Here is an 18,104-nt window from a genome sequence, read left to right as displayed (position 1 = left end):
TTAATAAATAAATATCCATATATATATAATATATATAATAAAATATGTTATGGGGCACGGTGTGGGGGAACTCCGTAACTTGGGAAGGGCCCAGGCGTCCGGGCTGCCCCCCCGCCCCCCCGTGGATGCGCCCTCTTCCCCCCCCGCCCCCAGATTTGACTGACAGCTGCCCCGGGGCGTTGCCATGGGGATATGCAAATACCAGCGGGCGCCCGCGGCGCCCATAGGCGGCCGCGCGGGGAGGGGGCGTGGCCGGGCGGTGCGGCCCTGCTATAAAAGGGCGGCGCGGGCGGCGGCGCGCGGAGTGGCACCGAGCGGTGGTGGCGGTGACCGGGGTGCGGGAGGCACCGGGTCCCGGCCCGGGATAGAGCAGGAGGCGGAGGGCAGGGCCGGGGAAGGAGGAGGGGCTGGGGCAGGTGCCAGGGGAGGAGGAGGAGGAGAGAGCCCGGCCCCGCATCGCAGTCCCGCTGGAGAGTCGCCGAGCGCGGCTGGTGGCCGGAGCAAAGTCCCGAGCGGAGCACGGACCCCGAGCGACTTCGCGGCAAGCGGCGTGCCCGGTGCCCGGTGCCGATCGCACCGGGGAGCCGAGCCCGGCTGAGCCCCGGAGCCCGGCCCGGTTGCACCGAGAAGCACCGGAGCTCGCTCTCGGTTGCACTGGGGAGTGGAACTCCGAAGCCCGGCTGAGCCCCGGAGCCCGGTCCCAGTTGCAGCGCGGAGCCCTCGGAGCCCTGTCCCGCTTGCACCGGGGAGCAGAACTCCTCGAGCCCGGCTGAAGCCCCGTTCCGGTTGCAGCGCGGAGCCAAGCCCGGAGCCCGGTCCCGCTTGCACTGGGAAGTGGAGAGTGAAGCCCGGAGCCCGGTCCGGTTGCAGCGCGGAGGCCGCTGCCGTCGGCGCCTCCAGCGCGATCCCTCGCCCCAATCCCGGCGGCTGCCGCTTCCCGAGCGAGCCCCGGCGGTGGAGCGGCCCCTCCATGGACTTGCGATGGCCTCGGAGCTGGCCATGAGCGCCGAGCTGCCCAGCAGCCCGCTCGCCATCGAGTACGTCAACGACTTCGACCTCATGAAGTTCGAGGTGAAGAAGGAGCCGGCCGAGGCGGAGCGGCTCTGCCACCGCCTGCCCGCCGGCTCGCTCTCCTCCACGCCGCTCAGCACCCCGTGCTCCTCGGTGCCTTCGTCGCCCAGTTTCTGCGCCGCCAGCCCCGGCGCGCAGCCCGCGGGCGGCCCCGGCGCGGCGCCGCTGCCCTCCAAGCCGCAGCTCGACGAGCTCTACTGGATGTCGGGCTACCAGCACCACCTGAACCCCGAGGCGCTCAACCTGACGCCCGAGGACGCCGTGGAGGCGCTCATCGGCGCCCCGCACCACCACCACCATCACCACCACCAGGGCTACGAGTCGTTCCGGCCTCAGCCGTTCGGCGGCGACGAGCTGCCCGCCGCCGCCCACCACCACCACCATCACCACCACCACCACGTGCGCCTCGAGGAGCGCTTCTCCGACGACCAGCTCGTGAGCATGTCCGTGCGGGAGCTCAACCGGCAGCTGCGCGGCTTCAGCAAGGAGGAGGTGATCCGCCTCAAGCAGAAGAGGAGGACCTTGAAGAACCGCGGCTACGCGCAGTCCTGCCGCTACAAGCGCGTCCAGCAGCGGCACATCCTGGAGAACGAGAAGTGCCAGCTCCAGGGCCAGGTGGAGCAGCTCAAGCAGGAGGTGGCCCGCCTGGCCAAGGAGCGGGATGTGTACAAGGAGAAGTACGAGAAGCTGGCGGCGGCCCGCGCCTTCCCGCGGCCGCCCTCGCCGCCCGCCGCCCCCAAGGCGCCCGCCGACTTCTTCCTCTGAGCCCGCCCCGCCGCAGCGGGACGAGCACCCAGTATTGTCGTTGTTATATTATTATTATTAATAATAATGATGATTATATGTTTTCCCTCCCCTCCCCAGTTGGCCGCTGGAAGAGGCGGCTCCCCCCGCGGGGCTCGGACTGGAGCGGGGGAGCCGCCGGGGCCAGCCTGCATGCGGGACGTGTAGGGCACCGCGGGGGCCGGGGCTTGGCTTCACATCCCTTTCCTCCTCTTCCTTTTTTTTTTTTTCCCCTAATTTTTTCTCCTTTTCCATTTAATTTTCATTTTTTTCCCTATATTTTTCCCACCCCTACCCGCGTGTGTGTTTCCCGGCGGGCAGCAGCTCCGCCGGCCTTCCTCCTCCTCTCGCCCCCGTCCTCCTCTCCCTCTCTTACCCCTTATCATTTTATCTCCCTTAATTCTATTGTATCCCCCCCACTTCTCCGGGGCTCGTGGCGCCCGGGACGACGAGGGGGGGGGTCGCACCGGGCAGCGCTGCGCCCCGTCCGCCCCGCAGCCTCCGCACCCCGGGGCGGCCAAGCTGAGCCACGCGTTAACTTATTCCCCCCCTTGTACATAATGTAGCATCGTATTAGGGTTTTTTTCTGCCTCCCCCCCCCCCGTTTTTTTTCCCCTGAGCCTCTATTTTGCTTGATTTACGGGAGAAAAAAAAAAAAAAAAAGAAAAATCCTTAAAAAAAAAAAAAGCGCGAGTCTTAAAAAAAAGTTTGTATGTAATAGCATGCAAATAATATCCGAGTTAATTTAACGATGTTGGGACGAAGCCGAATGCACTATATACAGGAGTCAATTGGGTTAAATAATACTGTTTTATAGAGATTTAAAATTATCTATGCTCTTAAAAATAGTTGGGGGGGTGGGAAGGGTGGGAGGGGAAGGAGAGGTAACAATTTTAGGGTGACCTGAAAGGCAATATAGTAATATATGGACTGCAAACGGTTGGCTGCTATCTCACTATGCACCAGATTTATTTATTAAGCCTCGGGAAACGAAATCTTATTTTAACCTCGATGGTTAAGGAAGGAGAGGAAAGGAAAATGCACATTATTTCCTGCGCGGAAAAAAAAAAAGAAAAAGAAAAAGCGAATTCGTGCAAAAGAGAAAGTGGGGCCGATCCTGTGCAGACAAGCGTGATTTTTTTTTAAAGAAACAAGTTGATTATTTAAAAAAAAAAAAAAAAAAAAAAGAAAAAATATTATCTTGGGTGGGGAAAAAACAAGAGTTTCTGCCAACTAAGCGAACTCGGGAGCCTGGTGCATTTTAGGTACTGATCGTGCGAAGCGGTTTTTAAACGACCTGTTGTTTCGATTTGTGACGGTTTTAACGATGTTGCATCAAGATAAAAACTTATATTCAACTAGAGCCTGGGTCGGGTTTTCTCTTGATCGGGGGGTTGAGGGGCGCGGCTTCGCCTTTCGTTCGCACTTTATTATTTTTTATTTAACTTCTGTTTCCTTTTGACTTTTCCTGCTGCGGGGAGAGGGGACGCGGCGGGATCCGGGTCGGGGCAGCGGGATGAAACTCGCATTTTTTGGTCTCGTAATGGGGGAGAAAAAAACCCTCATTAACCCTTGGTGTCACCTTTAACGGGGAATCCGAGCCCCCAGTCTGCCTTTTATTCTTTCTTTTTTTTTTTTTTTCCCACTTTTTTCACCTCTTTTCCCAGCCCGCCAGCGAGTGCCGAGAAAAATCAACTTCGTCCGCAACCCCGCTGGACCCGGGACCCACTTTGATCCCATCCTGCTGCGGCCCCGGTGAGCCCCGAGCTTTATTTTAATGTCTAAGAAATAGTTTATTTTCTTTTTATTTTCTTTTTTTTTTTCTTTTAAATTTATTTTAGTACTTTATCATTAAGAGGGAAAGGGAAAAAGAAATGAAAGCACCCCTCCCCTAACAGCAGGCTTTGGCGGCAGTATTTTTGACAGCATTTCGGGTTTTTCTTGCATTACTCGTGGGGCTGCTCATCCCCCTGCCTCGCTGCGAGCAGAGCCCTCGATGTGTGTGGGGTAGATGGAGCCAGTGCTCCGAGGGGTATCCAAATCATATATATAGATAGATATAGATGTGTATATATATGGATGGATATATTTTATATATTTCTGTCCCTAGGTTTTTGCACAGGGCTTGGTGCTAGTCTCCCAGAGGATCTCCCCATGTCCAGGCAGTTGTCCTGGCCGTTCAGTGCATCGGGACTGGAAGGCTGTGGTGCATCTGAATCCCAGTTTGGCCCTTCCAAATTGCCAGTGCATCGTTCTGATTTCTTTTTGGATGGGCGCAGCAGGACCTTTGTGCTCAGTGGGTCCCTTGTTGCGGCCATGCAGGAGACCTTGGGGACTCAGGGCCGTTGTCCCCCAACCCTATTAATTCTGTTTTTTTATCCCCATTGCTCTTCCTCTGCTGTTTTTTGCCTGCTATGCTCTCTTGACCAGTTTTTTTTTTTGGAGTCCCACCGGTCTGGGGTGAATTGTGTCCAGCCACTCTGCCCGCAGCAACTCTTCCTTCTGTGCTTTTCTTTATTTTTAATTTTATTAATTTTATATTTTATTTTCCATTTTTATTATTTTTATCTATCCCTACTCCGAGTTTTTGGGTCTTAAATAAGGTGGCTGGGGGTTTCACAGGCTGCTGCAATCAGAGCACCTCGCTGACTTGGCCCCGGCTCTGGGGTGCTGGATGGGGGTTTGGGCTTGCATGGATCCTTTCTGGGATAAGATCCGCCTTTCCTGGACCTGTTGGCCTCACCCCCCTGCAGCCGCTGTGATTTTTGTTTTCCCATCCCATTCGCTGTGGTTTATGTTCTCCCGTAAAACGGGTGCAAATCCCATATGGGACGATGTTCCTAGCCTGGTGTAGAGGAAGCTGGGGGGTGCCCTGATCTTCTCCTCTGTGGGGCTACCCGCTCAACACTGGGGTCCCTCATGGGAGACAGATTTGTTTTTGCCAGAGACCATCCCCCCATTCTGACAGCTTTGGGTAGAGCCCCGTGTCTGCTCTTGGCGTAATGAAAGTTAAAGCCACGCAGCTTCCCATGGAAGGGGCTATGTTTGCCACTCATCCTCTTGCTGCAGTGGGGTTTTGGTGGTTCTGGGCCGCCCTTGTGCACTCCCTGTTGCCCTTTGCAGCCGCACAGGACTGCAGCATCTCACTGCATGTTGCAGGGCTATGCGTGCAGTGTGTTGCACAACCGTATTTGCGGCACGGTGCGTATCTCAGAGCTGTGTGTAACACAACTGCGCGTGTGTCTGCAGCGTGTCGATGCCTATTGCAGGGCTGTGAGTATGTGCACTGCGTGTTGCACGAGTGTGCGTGCATCTACAGCCTGTTGGTGCCTTTTGCAAGGCTGTGCGTGCTGGTGTGTGTTGCACAGCTCTGCATGTGCGGTGTCGGTGCATTCTGCAAGGCTGTGAGCATTTATGCAGTGTGTTGCACAACCATGTGTGCATTTTCAGCATGTTGCACAACTGCACATACATGTGCGGTGTGTTGCATGAATGTCTGTATGACTGTAGTGTGTTTGTAGTGTTTTGCAGAGCTCTGCCTGTGCTTGCAGCGTGTTGCAGGGCAGTACATTAATCCTGCTGTGTGTCTCAGGTCCAGCTGCGTATGTGTTACTGGGCTGCATATGGGTTTTTGGCTGCCCTCAGCCCCTTTTTTTGCAGGTTTTCACTGTGTGTTTCCAGCCCCTAGGGTTAGATCTTAACCCCCAGCCTGACCAAGAGTTTTGGCACCATTAAATCCCTTCAGAACCATCAGCTCCACCCGACTCCCGGCACCCTTAGCAGCCCAGTGAATGAGTTTTGCATGACTTGAGCCATTTTGGGAAGTTTTGCACTATTCTGGTGATTTTATTTTTATTTTATTTTTTTTGGTGGGACGCATGCTCCCAACAGCCAGGGATGGAGGTGATGGACCAGATCCTTGCAGATTGCTGGGATTTCTGTAAAATAGGCAGCAAATTGCAAGAGGCCAACAGATTCCAGAGCACCCCATGCCCACTCTCCACCATGAGTAGTGTTATTGCAATGAGTAGCGTTATTGTAACCACTAGTGTTATTGCAATTATCACTATTTCATTGTCACCACCATGGTACATTTTGTGCCAGCCTGGACAGCTTGGGAACGCGAGCCTGCACTTTAGGAGTTTGCTGGGAAGAGTCGAGGGAGATGCTTGGCACCCAAATAGGAAAAGATGGAATGATCCCCTCCCAAAAAATCAGTGCCCTGCAAAATAAAGTGTTGCAGCAGTTTACCCCAGGCTCCTCACCCTGATGGGTATTGGCATGCTGAAGCAGCCAAACTCTGCCCTGCTTATAAGTTTTTATATATATATATGTATATGTATTCATATATCTAATTTTAGAGAGGGGGAAAAATATACATAATTGGCTTGTAACAGCTCATGGACTGCTATTCTTTGGCAAGCACCCGACTCCAGCCCTTGGTGGCCACCGGGTTGGCATCACACTGGGAAAGCTGTCGGGCTTCAACGGAGGCTTTGGGTGTGTGACTTCAACACTGTTATTTTCTTCCTTGTTTCTTGATTTTTTTGCCGAAGGAAAAGGTTGATGAATCCCTTTGGGCTTCCTGTTGGCTGGAAACCCCCTTTGCTACAGGGGAGTGTTGGGTGGTGAGGGGTTGGTGCTGGGCGCTAGTGCGGGAGCATCATCCCTTAGGGTGCGAGATATGCAATGAGAGCATCAGTGCCCAGGCTGCTTGTGCTTCATTGTATGGACCCGGCCCTGTGTGTTTATTCCTGGGAAATGTGAGATGCTGTTTGCACAGGCGAAAAATAAAACTAATCCCAGTTTCCAGTTTATATCCCAGGCAGACAAGCGCTTGTTGCCTTGGCCAGTTACACACTGCATAGACTGGGATGCAGGGAGAGTTGGTCCATCCATTCCTGCATCCCCCCTGGGATGCTGGCAGTGCAAAGTCCATCACCGTAGCAGCTGGACACCTTCCCACCGGAGACCCCTCTCTTGCTTCCCACAATCTCACCCCAGGACACCCCTTATTTATTTTATCACAAGGCTTCATGTAAGCTATCACGGGCGTTTAATCTGTCTTTGCGCCGGCAGGTTCTGCCCGTTAATTAAATATCAATTGATTGTTCGGCGAACACTTCCTTGGGTTTATCGCCTTTCACTGAGACAAATCAAATTGCCACGTCATTAACTCGCCTCTATACAATCTATACATAATTACGGTCTTATTAATACCACCGCGCAACAAGGAAGTTTTCTTAGGCAATTAATATTTGCAGGAGAGTTTGTACCCGGTTAATTCCGCCAGGGTTATGTTAATAACGCGGCCAACTAATAAGCTGGGTAATTAACGTTTCTCTCTCTCGTTAGCGGTGCCTCCGATGCCGGCTACGTGTCAGGATGGGCTCTGTGACCGGACTGCGTTTAATTAAACGCGTTATTGCAGGGGCGCTCGTGGCCATCGCATGTGAGCGGGGATGCGGGTGTGCAGAGTTCTGGGATCCAACGCAGCTTTGGAAACGGGATTTAGGCACCGTTTGCAAAGCAGGGAGAGTCAGGGTGGTGCTGGCCTGGCTTTGCTTGCAAACTTTGGGTTTAAAAGTCTGATTTTCTTAAAAAAAAAAAAAAAAAAAAAAAAAAAAAAAGGAAGCTGCAGCATTCCTGTCTCCTCGCATGGCTGGGATGCATTTTCCCTTTCTGATGCTCTGGGAGGCCATGGATGCAGTGAACTGTCCAGGGGACTGGCCCCAGCACCAGAATGAGCATCATGCAGGACGAGCATAATCCGTCCAAACATCGTTCATCAGGAGACATCCGAGACCCGGCTGGACCAGCTCCGACGGGAGCCCTCCCTCCTTCCCTTCCCTGGTGCTCATCAATAAAAGATCGCCCCTATCTACCTGGCCTGTTTGTCCTCCTGAAATATTCATTGGCGGCTGATTAAGTTTTAAGGAAGAGCTGTGCTTGCCCAGGTGGCCTGGGGGAGGGATGTGTTGCCCCAGCAGGGTCAACATTCATCCCCTCCAGGTGTTCTGCAAGCGGGACGGGGATGTTTTTGTTACTTCCCTGCTCCTCTGTGTGCTCCTTGCAGGGAATTTTGGTGCTGGTGTTGTTGCAAGGGGAGAAGAGGCCTTAGATGACCTCCGTGAGGGTCTCCATCCCTGAGGAACCTTGGATGCCAAGGTGTTTGGTGCCTCCACCGGTGAACCACCCATGAGTAGCATTGCTGGGGGGAAATAGCAGGAATAAACAATACTAAAAGCCCTCTCTTTCCTTCCTTTTGCCCTCCTTTTGGAGGATTCTGGAGGTCACTTTTAATTACAATTAGATGGTACTAGTCACAGTATCACAGAACCCTCTCACCAAAGCAGTTCTTCCACATGAGGAAGACCTCAACACTGTGTCCTGAAGTGGAGCAGGCTCTGCGTCACCCAAGATGGAAGGGAAGGACATTATAACATCCAATGTCCCAGCAAGGTGAGGACCTGCACACACCTGAACTCCTTCCACCCTGCCCTTTCTGCCCAACTTCTGGTGGCACCACGCTGCCCATGTGGCTGCCAGTCATGCCGAGCTACCTCCCTGTCCAGTGGCCCCTGCCTCACTGCTGCCCCATCAATATTTCAGGAGCAGTCATGGGGCTCTTGAGGATCTCCAGGGATGGGGCATTAGCACGGGCTGAAGGAGCACTGGACAGAGTGTGACGTGAGCCACAACAAAAAACAAGCAAAAGGCTGCCAAAAACCATGCAGTTGGGCATGAAATATTGATGGGGCTGTGCCGCGCTGGAAGGGAGGTGTGGGGGCCCTGGCGAGGGGCCTGCGCTCCTTCCTCACCCATCACAAATGTACATCCGACAAAGTTTGGGCAGTGGTTAAAGATGCATGAATGTGCTGTAGTAGTGAGCGGAGGCATCTGTCACCTCGTGTCCCTGGTGGTCGCCTTTTGTGCCCTGTAAAAGCCAGGTAGAGGTCCTGCAAGAGGACACGCGGTCATCTTCGTGTGAGAGACACTGTGGGGGGTCAGCCCCTGTAGGAAGCACCAGGTTCTGGTTCTGGTTGGATGGGAAGGATGGGCGAAAGGGTGGAGGTAGCTGTAGTGAGATGGATGGGCAATGGGATGGAGATGTTTGTGGTGGGAGGGATGGGCAATGGGGTGGAAGTGGAAGGACCACAATGGAAAGGTGTTCGTTGGGCAGATGGATGGGGCAATGGGATTGTGGGTCTTGGGTGGAGGAATGGGGCCTTCAAATGAAGGCATGCTTCCAAACAGTGTCTGTATTCACGTGATGCCTGATGAAAACAGTCCCTTGGACTATCAGTAGTGAGACTCCCAATGCTGGAGCTGCGTAAACTGTAGATGTTAACAATGGTGACCAACTCAACTCTGACCACTCGCAAACAAGAGCCCTATGAGGCAGGCAGACCCACATGAAGGCCTGGCCACCATGAAGATGGGGATCCTTCTTCCAGGTGACCTTGTTCCCAAGCCATTGGCTGCCTCTCTGGCTCGAAACTCCAGGGATGGACTAGGTGAAGGAGCATGTGGAGGAGGCAGAGGGCAGTGGTGAAGAAACCTGTCTGGATGCCAGCATGGGCAGGCCCCAGGGGGGAAGGTAGTTGCTGGTTCAACCCTTCCTAGACATAACACACCATCAAGAGATGTATTTTCTTACGCAAATGATTTCCTTTTGCCTTCGTGCAAGCTCATTAACATTCCTAAATGTGACCGCGTGGATCAATATGGTACTGGGCCAAAGGACCACAGTCGATTGCTGTTTGCGAGGAGACTTCACCTCCCCATCTAATCAGGCAGGACTCAGGCTGGTGGAAATGTCTTCCCCTCCACTGTTGCTCTCACATTGGTCACCACTGATTAATTTCCAGTGGGAAAGGAGGCGCTCTGCTTTAATTAGAAATGGGTGATATGAATGAGCAGTGCTCTGCAGCTGTCCAGCCGCGGGTCATTGCAGAAGCATGATGCAAGTTTCTACTTTTCTTAAAAAACAGCAACAGCAAATACACACACACAAAAAAACAGAATCACAGAAGGGCTGAGGTTGGAAGGACCATCTAGTCCAAACTCCTTGCTCAAGCAGGTCACCTAGAGCATCTTGCCCGTGGTGGCATCCAAGGGGGTTTTGAGCATCTCCAGAGGAGATTACACCACCTCTCTAGCAAACTGTGTCAGAGATCTGTAGTCCTCACAAAATAACCCCTTCAAAAAAAAAAAAAAAAAAAAAAAAAAAAAAAAAAAGAAGAGAAAAAGGAAGGAAGAAAAATAGGTCTCTGGTCCTTATGCTTGCAAGGACACCCTCCAGACTGGCAACCGAGTGTGGACGGTTCTGCTGACTTCTTGAGTCTGCTGGCATCTTGGTCATCTCCATGGGCCTCTCTGATTGACATCTGGTGAGGACACTGTTTCCAAGTCTGATGAGGACACCGAGCACCAACAGAGATGCCCCCGAGCTGGAGAGTTGGCACGTGGCCTGTGCCGTGCATCCACATGGGAAAGGTGGCTGGTGTCCCCAGGCGCTCCCGCGCTGCCGGAGCAACATCTCCCGTGGGACAACGTGGCGCGTATCAGACACCTCCCTGTGAGCGCTCCCGCTGGCAGCTGGAGCGGAGCGGCCGGGAGCTGCCGAGTCAGCAGGCTCGCACATCTGCAGCGCGGGCCGGCGGTGCTGTGGCATTAATCAGGGCTTCGCTCCCGGCTCTTGGCAGGCTCCGGCGCTCACAGCTGTGCCTGCGCCCGGGGAAATCATCCCGCGGTCAGCGAGGCTCTGCCCACTTTGCGGGGGACCCCACTTGGCTGCAAAGCGGCCGCTCGAGGGGTCCTGGGCTCCGTGAAGAGGAGGAGGAGGAAGGTGGAAACCCACTGATGTTCCCCCAGGAGAGATCCCTGCAAAACCAATTAACTCCAACCCTTCCCAGGGGTGCATGTAATAAGAGTAATTAAATAATAATTAAATAAAAATAAAATAATAATTAATAATAATTAATAATAATTAATAATAATTAATAATAATTAATAATAATTAATAATAATTAATAATTAATAATAATTAGAAAATAATGGTGCATATGCAACCTCTAGAGCTGGGCCGAGTTTGCTGGGAGCTCTCTGGACCACTTTGGAGAGAAATCGTGGGTAACAGCATCCTTTCCAGCAAGTCCTGGTGGACTGAAGGGTTATCCCAATCCCTTGTCGGGATGCAGCAGGGAGAAAGGATGCTCCACGGGCCTGAGAAGCTGTCAGGAATGGTGTCAGTCCTGGTCGTGGCCATGCTCTGGCTCCATCGTGAGGTCATTGCGTCCCTAATTAAGAGGTTGGGGATGGCTTTGATGACGGGTTGCCCAGGGCAAGGGCTGGCGGTGCCCGTGAATGTGGTAATTATCTGAGAGCTGGATGCGGCGGCGATGATGAGAGCGACGCGCGGTGCCAGTGCAGTGCTTCCCCGCAGAGGCAGTGCTGAGCTCCTTACAGGCACTAATGAATTGAGCTGCCACGGGAGGGAAGGATGGAGGAAGAGGGGGGGGATCTATCTGCAGTAAGTCCAACCGTGACCTCGGAGAGCAGGCAGTGCCTCAGTTTCCCCAGCTGGAAAATGGATGAGGATGAACCTCGGTAGGCTCAGGGGCATAGTCCACCTTAGCCTGCCCGAAGGTTTTTTTGGATGTTGGTGGGGGCGTAGAAAATATTGCAAGTAGACATTTGCACCCATTACACAGATTTTTGCAGTATTTTCCGATTCCTCCATCCTGGTGGGTGCAGATAAGGAAAGCAGTGCAGCAGGGATGGTTGGGATGCTGGGAGCCAAGCAAGGAGCCGCCACACAAGCCAGGAGAGAGGTGGCTGGTGACCCATTTCATTTCCATGCCGCCTGCCCTTCCTGGTGGACATTTGCTCTCCATGGGGGTGGGATGCGGGGGGGATGCTCTGTGCCTGCTGCCGCTGGCTTGTGGCTCCCAAGTGCTTTGTGTTGTGGTGTAATCAGCACTCGCTTATTCTCTTTGATTTTTTTTTTGCTCCTTTTTGTTGTTGCTATTTTTCATGTTTCCTTTGTGTCTGCAGTTTTCTTTCTCCTCTCCCTGCTCACCACCGCTCTCCTGGGTCCCTCCCTTCCCCTGTGATGCACCACAAACCTGAGACCAGGAACCACTGGGGTTGCAAAGGACTATGAGTGGGCCAGCAGTCTCTGCATGCTTGCATCTTCCAGAGATTGGTCCTAAGACACTAAATCTACCCCACCTGCGATATCTACCCTTGTGCATCCCCCGCATGGTGCTGTGTGCACACCCCCAGCAAAAAGAACCCACCAAGCATGAATTCATGCACAGGAGAAATGCCATGGGAGAGCAATTCTGGGGACTTACTCTGAGGACTATTCTGAGAGAACAATTTCTGGGCTGAAGAAAATGACTTTGTGGTGTTTGGGTGGTCAGGATGGAGATATTCTGTAGGGAGGTGGCCAGAGGGTTGGGTGCACTGAGGTATTTGGGGTGATGGCATGGCAGGAGCAAGGGTGGGATGAGGGATCTCATGGAATCACAGAGTTGTCCAGTTTGGAAGGGAGATCATATGATCCAAGCTCCCTGCAAGTGCAGGGTCATCTAGAGCATGTGGCCCAAGATGATCCTGCCTGTCATTGTAACCACTGTGACCAGGGAAGTGTTTTTTCCCCTGTACTCAGAGCTGCTGAGGTTGCACCTCAAATATTGTGTTCAATTTTGGACCCCTCACTACAAGAAAGACATGGAGGTGTTGAAGTGTGTCCAAAGAAGAGCAATGAAGTTGCAGAACAGGCTGGAGCACAAACCTTTGGATGAGAGGCTAGGGGAGCTGGGATTATTCAGTTTAGAGAAGAGGAGGCTTAGAGGAGATCTTATCACGCTCTACAGCTACCTGAAAGGAGGTTGTAGTGAAGCAGAGGTTGGTCTATTCTCCAAAACAACTACCAGCAAGAAGAAATGGTCTCAAGTTGCAGCAGGGAAGTTTCAAGTTAGATCTTAGGAAGAATTTCTACACAGAAAGACTAGTCAAGCATTGGAACAGACTGCCCAGGAAAGTGGAGGAATCACCGTCCCTAGCAGTGTTCAAGCAACATGTAGATGAGGCATTTAGGGACATGGTTTAGTAGCCTTGATGTTGAAGAGTTTACGTTTGGATTCAACTATCTTAAAGGTCTTTTCCAATCATAATGATTCTATGATTATCTCCTAGTCATACTAGGAGATAGTAGTAGGAGACAGGAGATAGTAGGAGACAGGAGGTATACATCTCACCTAGTTATACTAGGGAGTCCATCACTGGATCTAGCACTGCAGACACGGCGTTAGCAGGGGTGAGCAGAGGGGCAGGACTACCTCTCTTGATCTGCTGGCAACGCTCTTCTTAATACATCCTAGGATATCATAGGTCTTCTTGGCCACTAGGACACGTTGCTGGCTCATGGTCAGCTTGTCCATCTTGTTCGTATGGGATCAAATTGTCTATGAAACTTTAGGGAAAAAAGCAAGAATGAGAAAATGCAAGTTCTTACCGCCTTGATGGTGAGTCCAAGAAAAGAACAGTTCATATTGCCCCTTGCGTTATGGGCTAAAAGCTAAAAGTTGAGGGGTTTCTCCATGTCAAGCCCTGCTTGATATTTCCCATGTGAAATGGCCATGTCATCCCCAACGCATGCACAGAGGTGATCTGAATAGAGTTGCTGGTCTAGCCTTAGCACTGGGTGACTATTCTTCACTCAGGTGCCTTTGACAGAGCTACTGCATCCCTGCCTGCTGGGACTGAAAGTCTCTTTTTGGTCAAATATAGTCAATATGGGAGAAGTTGACTTGAAGGAGGAACTGAGGAAAAATAGCATCACTAGAACATGAAGGTGGTGTTGCAAAGGTAAAAAAAAAGATGTCACGGTTGAAGGTAGGCTGATATTCCTCCAGTTTTGGAATGGTTTGGGGATGTGTGTACTTCTCTGCCTCCTTGTTATTTTTTTTCTACCCGAGGCAATCAGGAGTGCTAAATCTCCACCTTTTTTGATCTTGCCTGAAAAAAAACCTTCACCCAGAGGATACAGAAAAGTGGATCAGCTCCTAAGTGCTGCAGCCAGAAAAGTTGCAGCTTAAACAGAAATCTCGTCTGCCTGCGAGTCAAGGTGTTTGAGTTAAATGGGTGTTGACTAAAACCAACACGGAGCTCAGTGGCGCACACACAAATCGCCGCCCCTCTCACGTCCTTCCCATACATGGTCCCCGGTTATCCATCGACTCTTCCAGGAAATTAAAAAGAAACAACCCCAAATGTGTAGAACAAGGCAGAACTGCTGATGTGAGAAACTGTTTTTAAAGATGAAAATGATAGGAGACGAATCCCAAAATCTCTGCAGTCACAACAGCAAAGAGGGATAATTTTCAGGCTTCTCTATGTGGAGTTGAAGCAACCAGGGGTGTGGATACTGCTTTCACGACCGACATATTACTGATGCTTTTAGACACAGATGCTGCTCAAGCAAAAGGCTGGTTTCTTCTTCACGGTGACACACACATTGTGTGGCTAAAGAGTCCCTGCTCACCAGGGTTGTCAGTCAGGCATCTTCTAATGGTGCTAAATTCTCTTATAAAAAAAAAAAAAAAAAAAAAAAAACACACAGAGGAGAAATATTTAAGCAACCAAAACAAAACCTGGCCAGGATCCATAAAGCAAAGAGTTGAGCAAATTGGGGCAATTGTCAGGGGAGGTCAAATCTGTTGCCTGTCAAGGCTGGCAGCTTCCTGGAGAAAGGAGGTGAAGTAAAAAACATCTTTGTGTAACACGTGCAGCATCCAGGGGCAGCACTGGCTCCACAACATGCAGCATTTTGTTGGGTTTTGCATAAGCACGTGAGAACAATTTTACATTGCAGTGAATGTTTAATACCAACCAGGGCTGCTTCTCACCTGGTTGTCTTGTTTTTCTTGCATTGGCATCTCCTGTATCATCCTCTTCTTGCAATGGGCTGTGGGTGCATGGGGAGGACTGCAGAATCAGGGTGAGCTGGGGTTTGACATCAGCTCATCAGCAGGGTCCATTTTCCTTTCTATCCTTGTTTCTAGTGCTGTTTGCATCAGCCCCAGCTCCTGGATAAATCTTGACCTGTGTGATGGAGATTGACCAACTCCATTGACGTAATGTGGAGGTGTGGGTCTAAGGGTCTTCATCCTGAGGTGGCTCTTGCACATCCAGCTCCCTTGAGGGATATTTAGGGGGCTGAGATGGATGGTGCTCAGCACCCTGGAGGAAGCATCTCGCTCTCAGGCCCTGTTGGCGTCTTGGCCATTGCCCTGGTTTCTAGACCTGTTTTTTGGGGCCATGTTTTGTTGTAGTTCCTGCTGCAATTTCCTTCCCTTTGTGTCTACTGTGTCTTTCCTTCCTCTTTCCTCCATGAAATAAATAACATCGCTCTTCATATTGCTTCCAAGCTCCCTTCTTTCCCACCATCTCCAGGCCTTCTCCACCCTTGCCCAAATGAAGTGCAGTTGCAAACAAACTGAACAGGAATCAGCTGGAGGAGCCCAGGAAGCCAGTATTTCTCCTCCTTTCAAGGATCCTTGTATGAATTGACAATTACAGAGCTGTGCAGCCCCTGCCATGAGAGAGTAGCTGGTGGTGAATAGAAACACATTGGCATTAAGGGCACTGAGAAGTGTTTGTGTCTCTGCTCTTTTTAATTTCTCTCTCTCCAATATGCATCACCAGTGTGTACTGCCCACCTTTCTGTCCCTAGCATGTCTAAATAGGTTAAAAAATACACGATTGTGCCAGCAGTAGAGTAAGTAGGAACTTGTCTGAGGTGAAGGAAAAGAGAGCCATTGAAAACAGAAAAGAAAACCAAGTCTCAACTCAAATTTCCTCTTTTCTTTGCTGAGCTGAGCTCTGTAAAAGTGCCTGCTTGTCTTTCTTGGACTTTATAGAAGACAGTTTGGGACTGTCTTCTAAAGGATGCTACCACAGCAGCTAGCACTGTGCTGGAGAACTTTGGGGCCGAGTGAGGCTATAGGGAAGGAAAGATGTGGAGATTCCCTGGGGGATACCTCCATCTCCGTGGTTGATGGAAAGACGAAGAGGTGTTAGTACGGGGAGGAAAAATAGTGTCCTAACTCCTTTGCTGATGAAGTGATGGAGTGGTGTCTTTGAAAGCCCTTTGCAGGCCATTGCCCCTATGCCCATGTTGGGAGTTCATTCAAAAGCATGACAGAGGGAATGGTGCCTGTGGAAGAGGTGTCCATGCTTGATGTCTCTCCATCCTGATTATTTCATAAGGTGAAGCAAACCACCAGGCATTTAAAATGCTCCAGTACAGGGGCTAGGAGGCTGTGAAGCATTAATACCACCAGGAGCTTTGTCTTGATTAATTCTTTATTATTGTCTTTCAGGTCAGCACTGTGTTTGTCGAGACCTCCGAGAGGGAGCTGAGGTGAATCTAGTGCCAATGAGACAGGACAGTCTCTAGAGTCCTTGTCACCTTTGCATGGAGGAAGAATTGCTGGCAGTTAGGACAGCACACAACTTGGTATTCCTTTGGATCTTGGCCTCTCTGATGAGGTTGCCAACAGGGCTCGGTGTTCATTACCTGTTCCACTTCCAGTATTTCATGGCGGTATGACAGTGACTGTGAGGTTTTGTGCTCCAGCTAGCAACAACAGGCAAAAACAACAGTCTCGCATCCCTTTTGCCATAGCTACATATCCCTGCTCTGTCCCTTGGCCCGAAGATGCTCCCCAGCACAGAGTCTATCACTTTTTTTGGCAGGGTGATTTTGTGCTGGTTAGCAACTTGAAACTGGATGAACATTCTCCAACTAGTCTTCCAAAACCTGTTTTCATCAGTTATTTTCATGCTTTGTTTTGTCAATTTTTTTCTCTCTCTCTCTTTTTTTTTTTTAAACGTTGTCCTCTGTGTTTCTGACCTCTTGCTTCTCACCCATTGTCCAACTAATGAGCATATAATTAGCTCCTGCCCTTCGGGGCCTCACTTATGTCAAGGTTGTGTGTTGAACAGGCGCCTAGGGAGGGTTTCTTTGGAGCCTGGCTCCAGAGCAATGGGTCTGAGATATCCCTACGGATGCTCTTAGCAGAGCAAAGGCCAGAGGCCAGCTGGAGTTTGTTGGAGGGACTGATTTATGGGAATGTGAATTAGCTTTCTGGATGAGACCTCCTTCAAGGCTTAGATAAGGAAACTATTGCCATGGGGTGGCAGCTGGGTTAGATGTTGAGCATGGGAGAAGGGACCCAAAACCTCGAGCTCTTCTTAGCAGAGGAAGTGATGCTCAAAAGGCACAAAAAAAACTTGTCTGTATTGCTCTGGACGAAAGACCTCTCTGCTTTTATATTTTTTTCTTCCTGAATCATTTTAACTCTGGTTAATACACTGATGATATTCACTATAAGCATCTGCAGGTGATGGGAAAGTGTAGCTAGGGTTGGAGATTTTTTTTTCTATCAGGAATAGACAGAAAGCAGCAGTCTTGGGTCAAAGTGCTTTCAGGACTCGGATAGTCCATGCTCATAAGCAGGATTTTCCCCAATGCTCTTGACTGTGCTCACAACTGCTTGGAGAACTGATGTTTCAGGGAGTTTGTCTGCATTTCTCAACTATTTAAGTTGAGGTAAAAGAAGATGTTGCCTTTCCTTTTAAACCTTGCAGCTCTTGTATCCTCAGCCATAAAGACAGCATCTCGTCATGAGAAAATAGACATATTATTGCATTTAGCAATAATGCATTACTGCATTTAGCCCAGGATCCTGCTTCCAGCACTGGCCATGCAGACTTAGTGATGGAGCAAGGCATAGAGGAGGACAGAAGAGGATGCCCAAGACTGCTTCTTTCACACCAGGACTATTTTTGAGCCCTGCAGAATTGTCCTTCCTTCTGCAGGGGACAGTCAGAGTTTGCAGGTTGGGAAAAATTTCCTCTCTGAACTCAGGCTGTATCCTGAACCTAGAAACAGTCACAACCACACAGGTTTTGGGGAGCATTTAACACAGTGACTGCTAGCGGCAGCAAGCAGCATGTGGGAACTGGTAGGAAACTCGCTGGAACATGATGAAATAAGCTGAGCTTGGGGAAATTTCTCTGTCCCCCTCCTCACTTAAAGGCTGGATTTTGCTTGAAGCCAGAGAGCTTTGTATGTGTCTTGTCAGCAACATGCACTGTCAGTTTGAGTGATGTTTGGACAGTTTGCACGTGTGATGCTGAAGATTGGGACACTCCACAGAGAGGTGCAGAAA

General features: G+C 50.8%; 1 protein-coding gene across 1 annotated transcript; it reads left to right on the top strand.

Moving 5' to 3' along the window:
- Window positions 1-941: 941 nt before the first annotated feature.
- Window positions 942-4,295, top strand: MAFA (MAF bZIP transcription factor A). Its single transcript, XM_026047143.1, has 3 exons — window positions 942-1,867; window positions 3,522-3,609; window positions 3,965-4,295. Exon 1 carries the CDS (start codon window positions 982-984, stop codon window positions 1,834-1,836), a length of 855 nt encoding a protein of 284 aa, XP_025902928.1. The 5' UTR covers window positions 942-981; the 3' UTR covers window positions 1,837-1,867; window positions 3,522-3,609; window positions 3,965-4,295.
- Window positions 4,296-18,104: the final 13,809 nt, after the last annotated feature.

Source organism: Nothoprocta perdicaria, unplaced genomic scaffold (assembly GCF_003342845.1).
Source record: "Nothoprocta perdicaria isolate Ctin4 unplaced genomic scaffold, notPer1 scaffold_48, whole genome shotgun sequence".
NCBI lineage: Eukaryota > Metazoa > Chordata > Aves > Tinamiformes > Tinamidae > Nothoprocta > Nothoprocta perdicaria.
The sequence above is the reverse complement of the archived record's forward strand: the minus strand, read 5'-3'. Positions and strand labels throughout refer to the sequence as shown.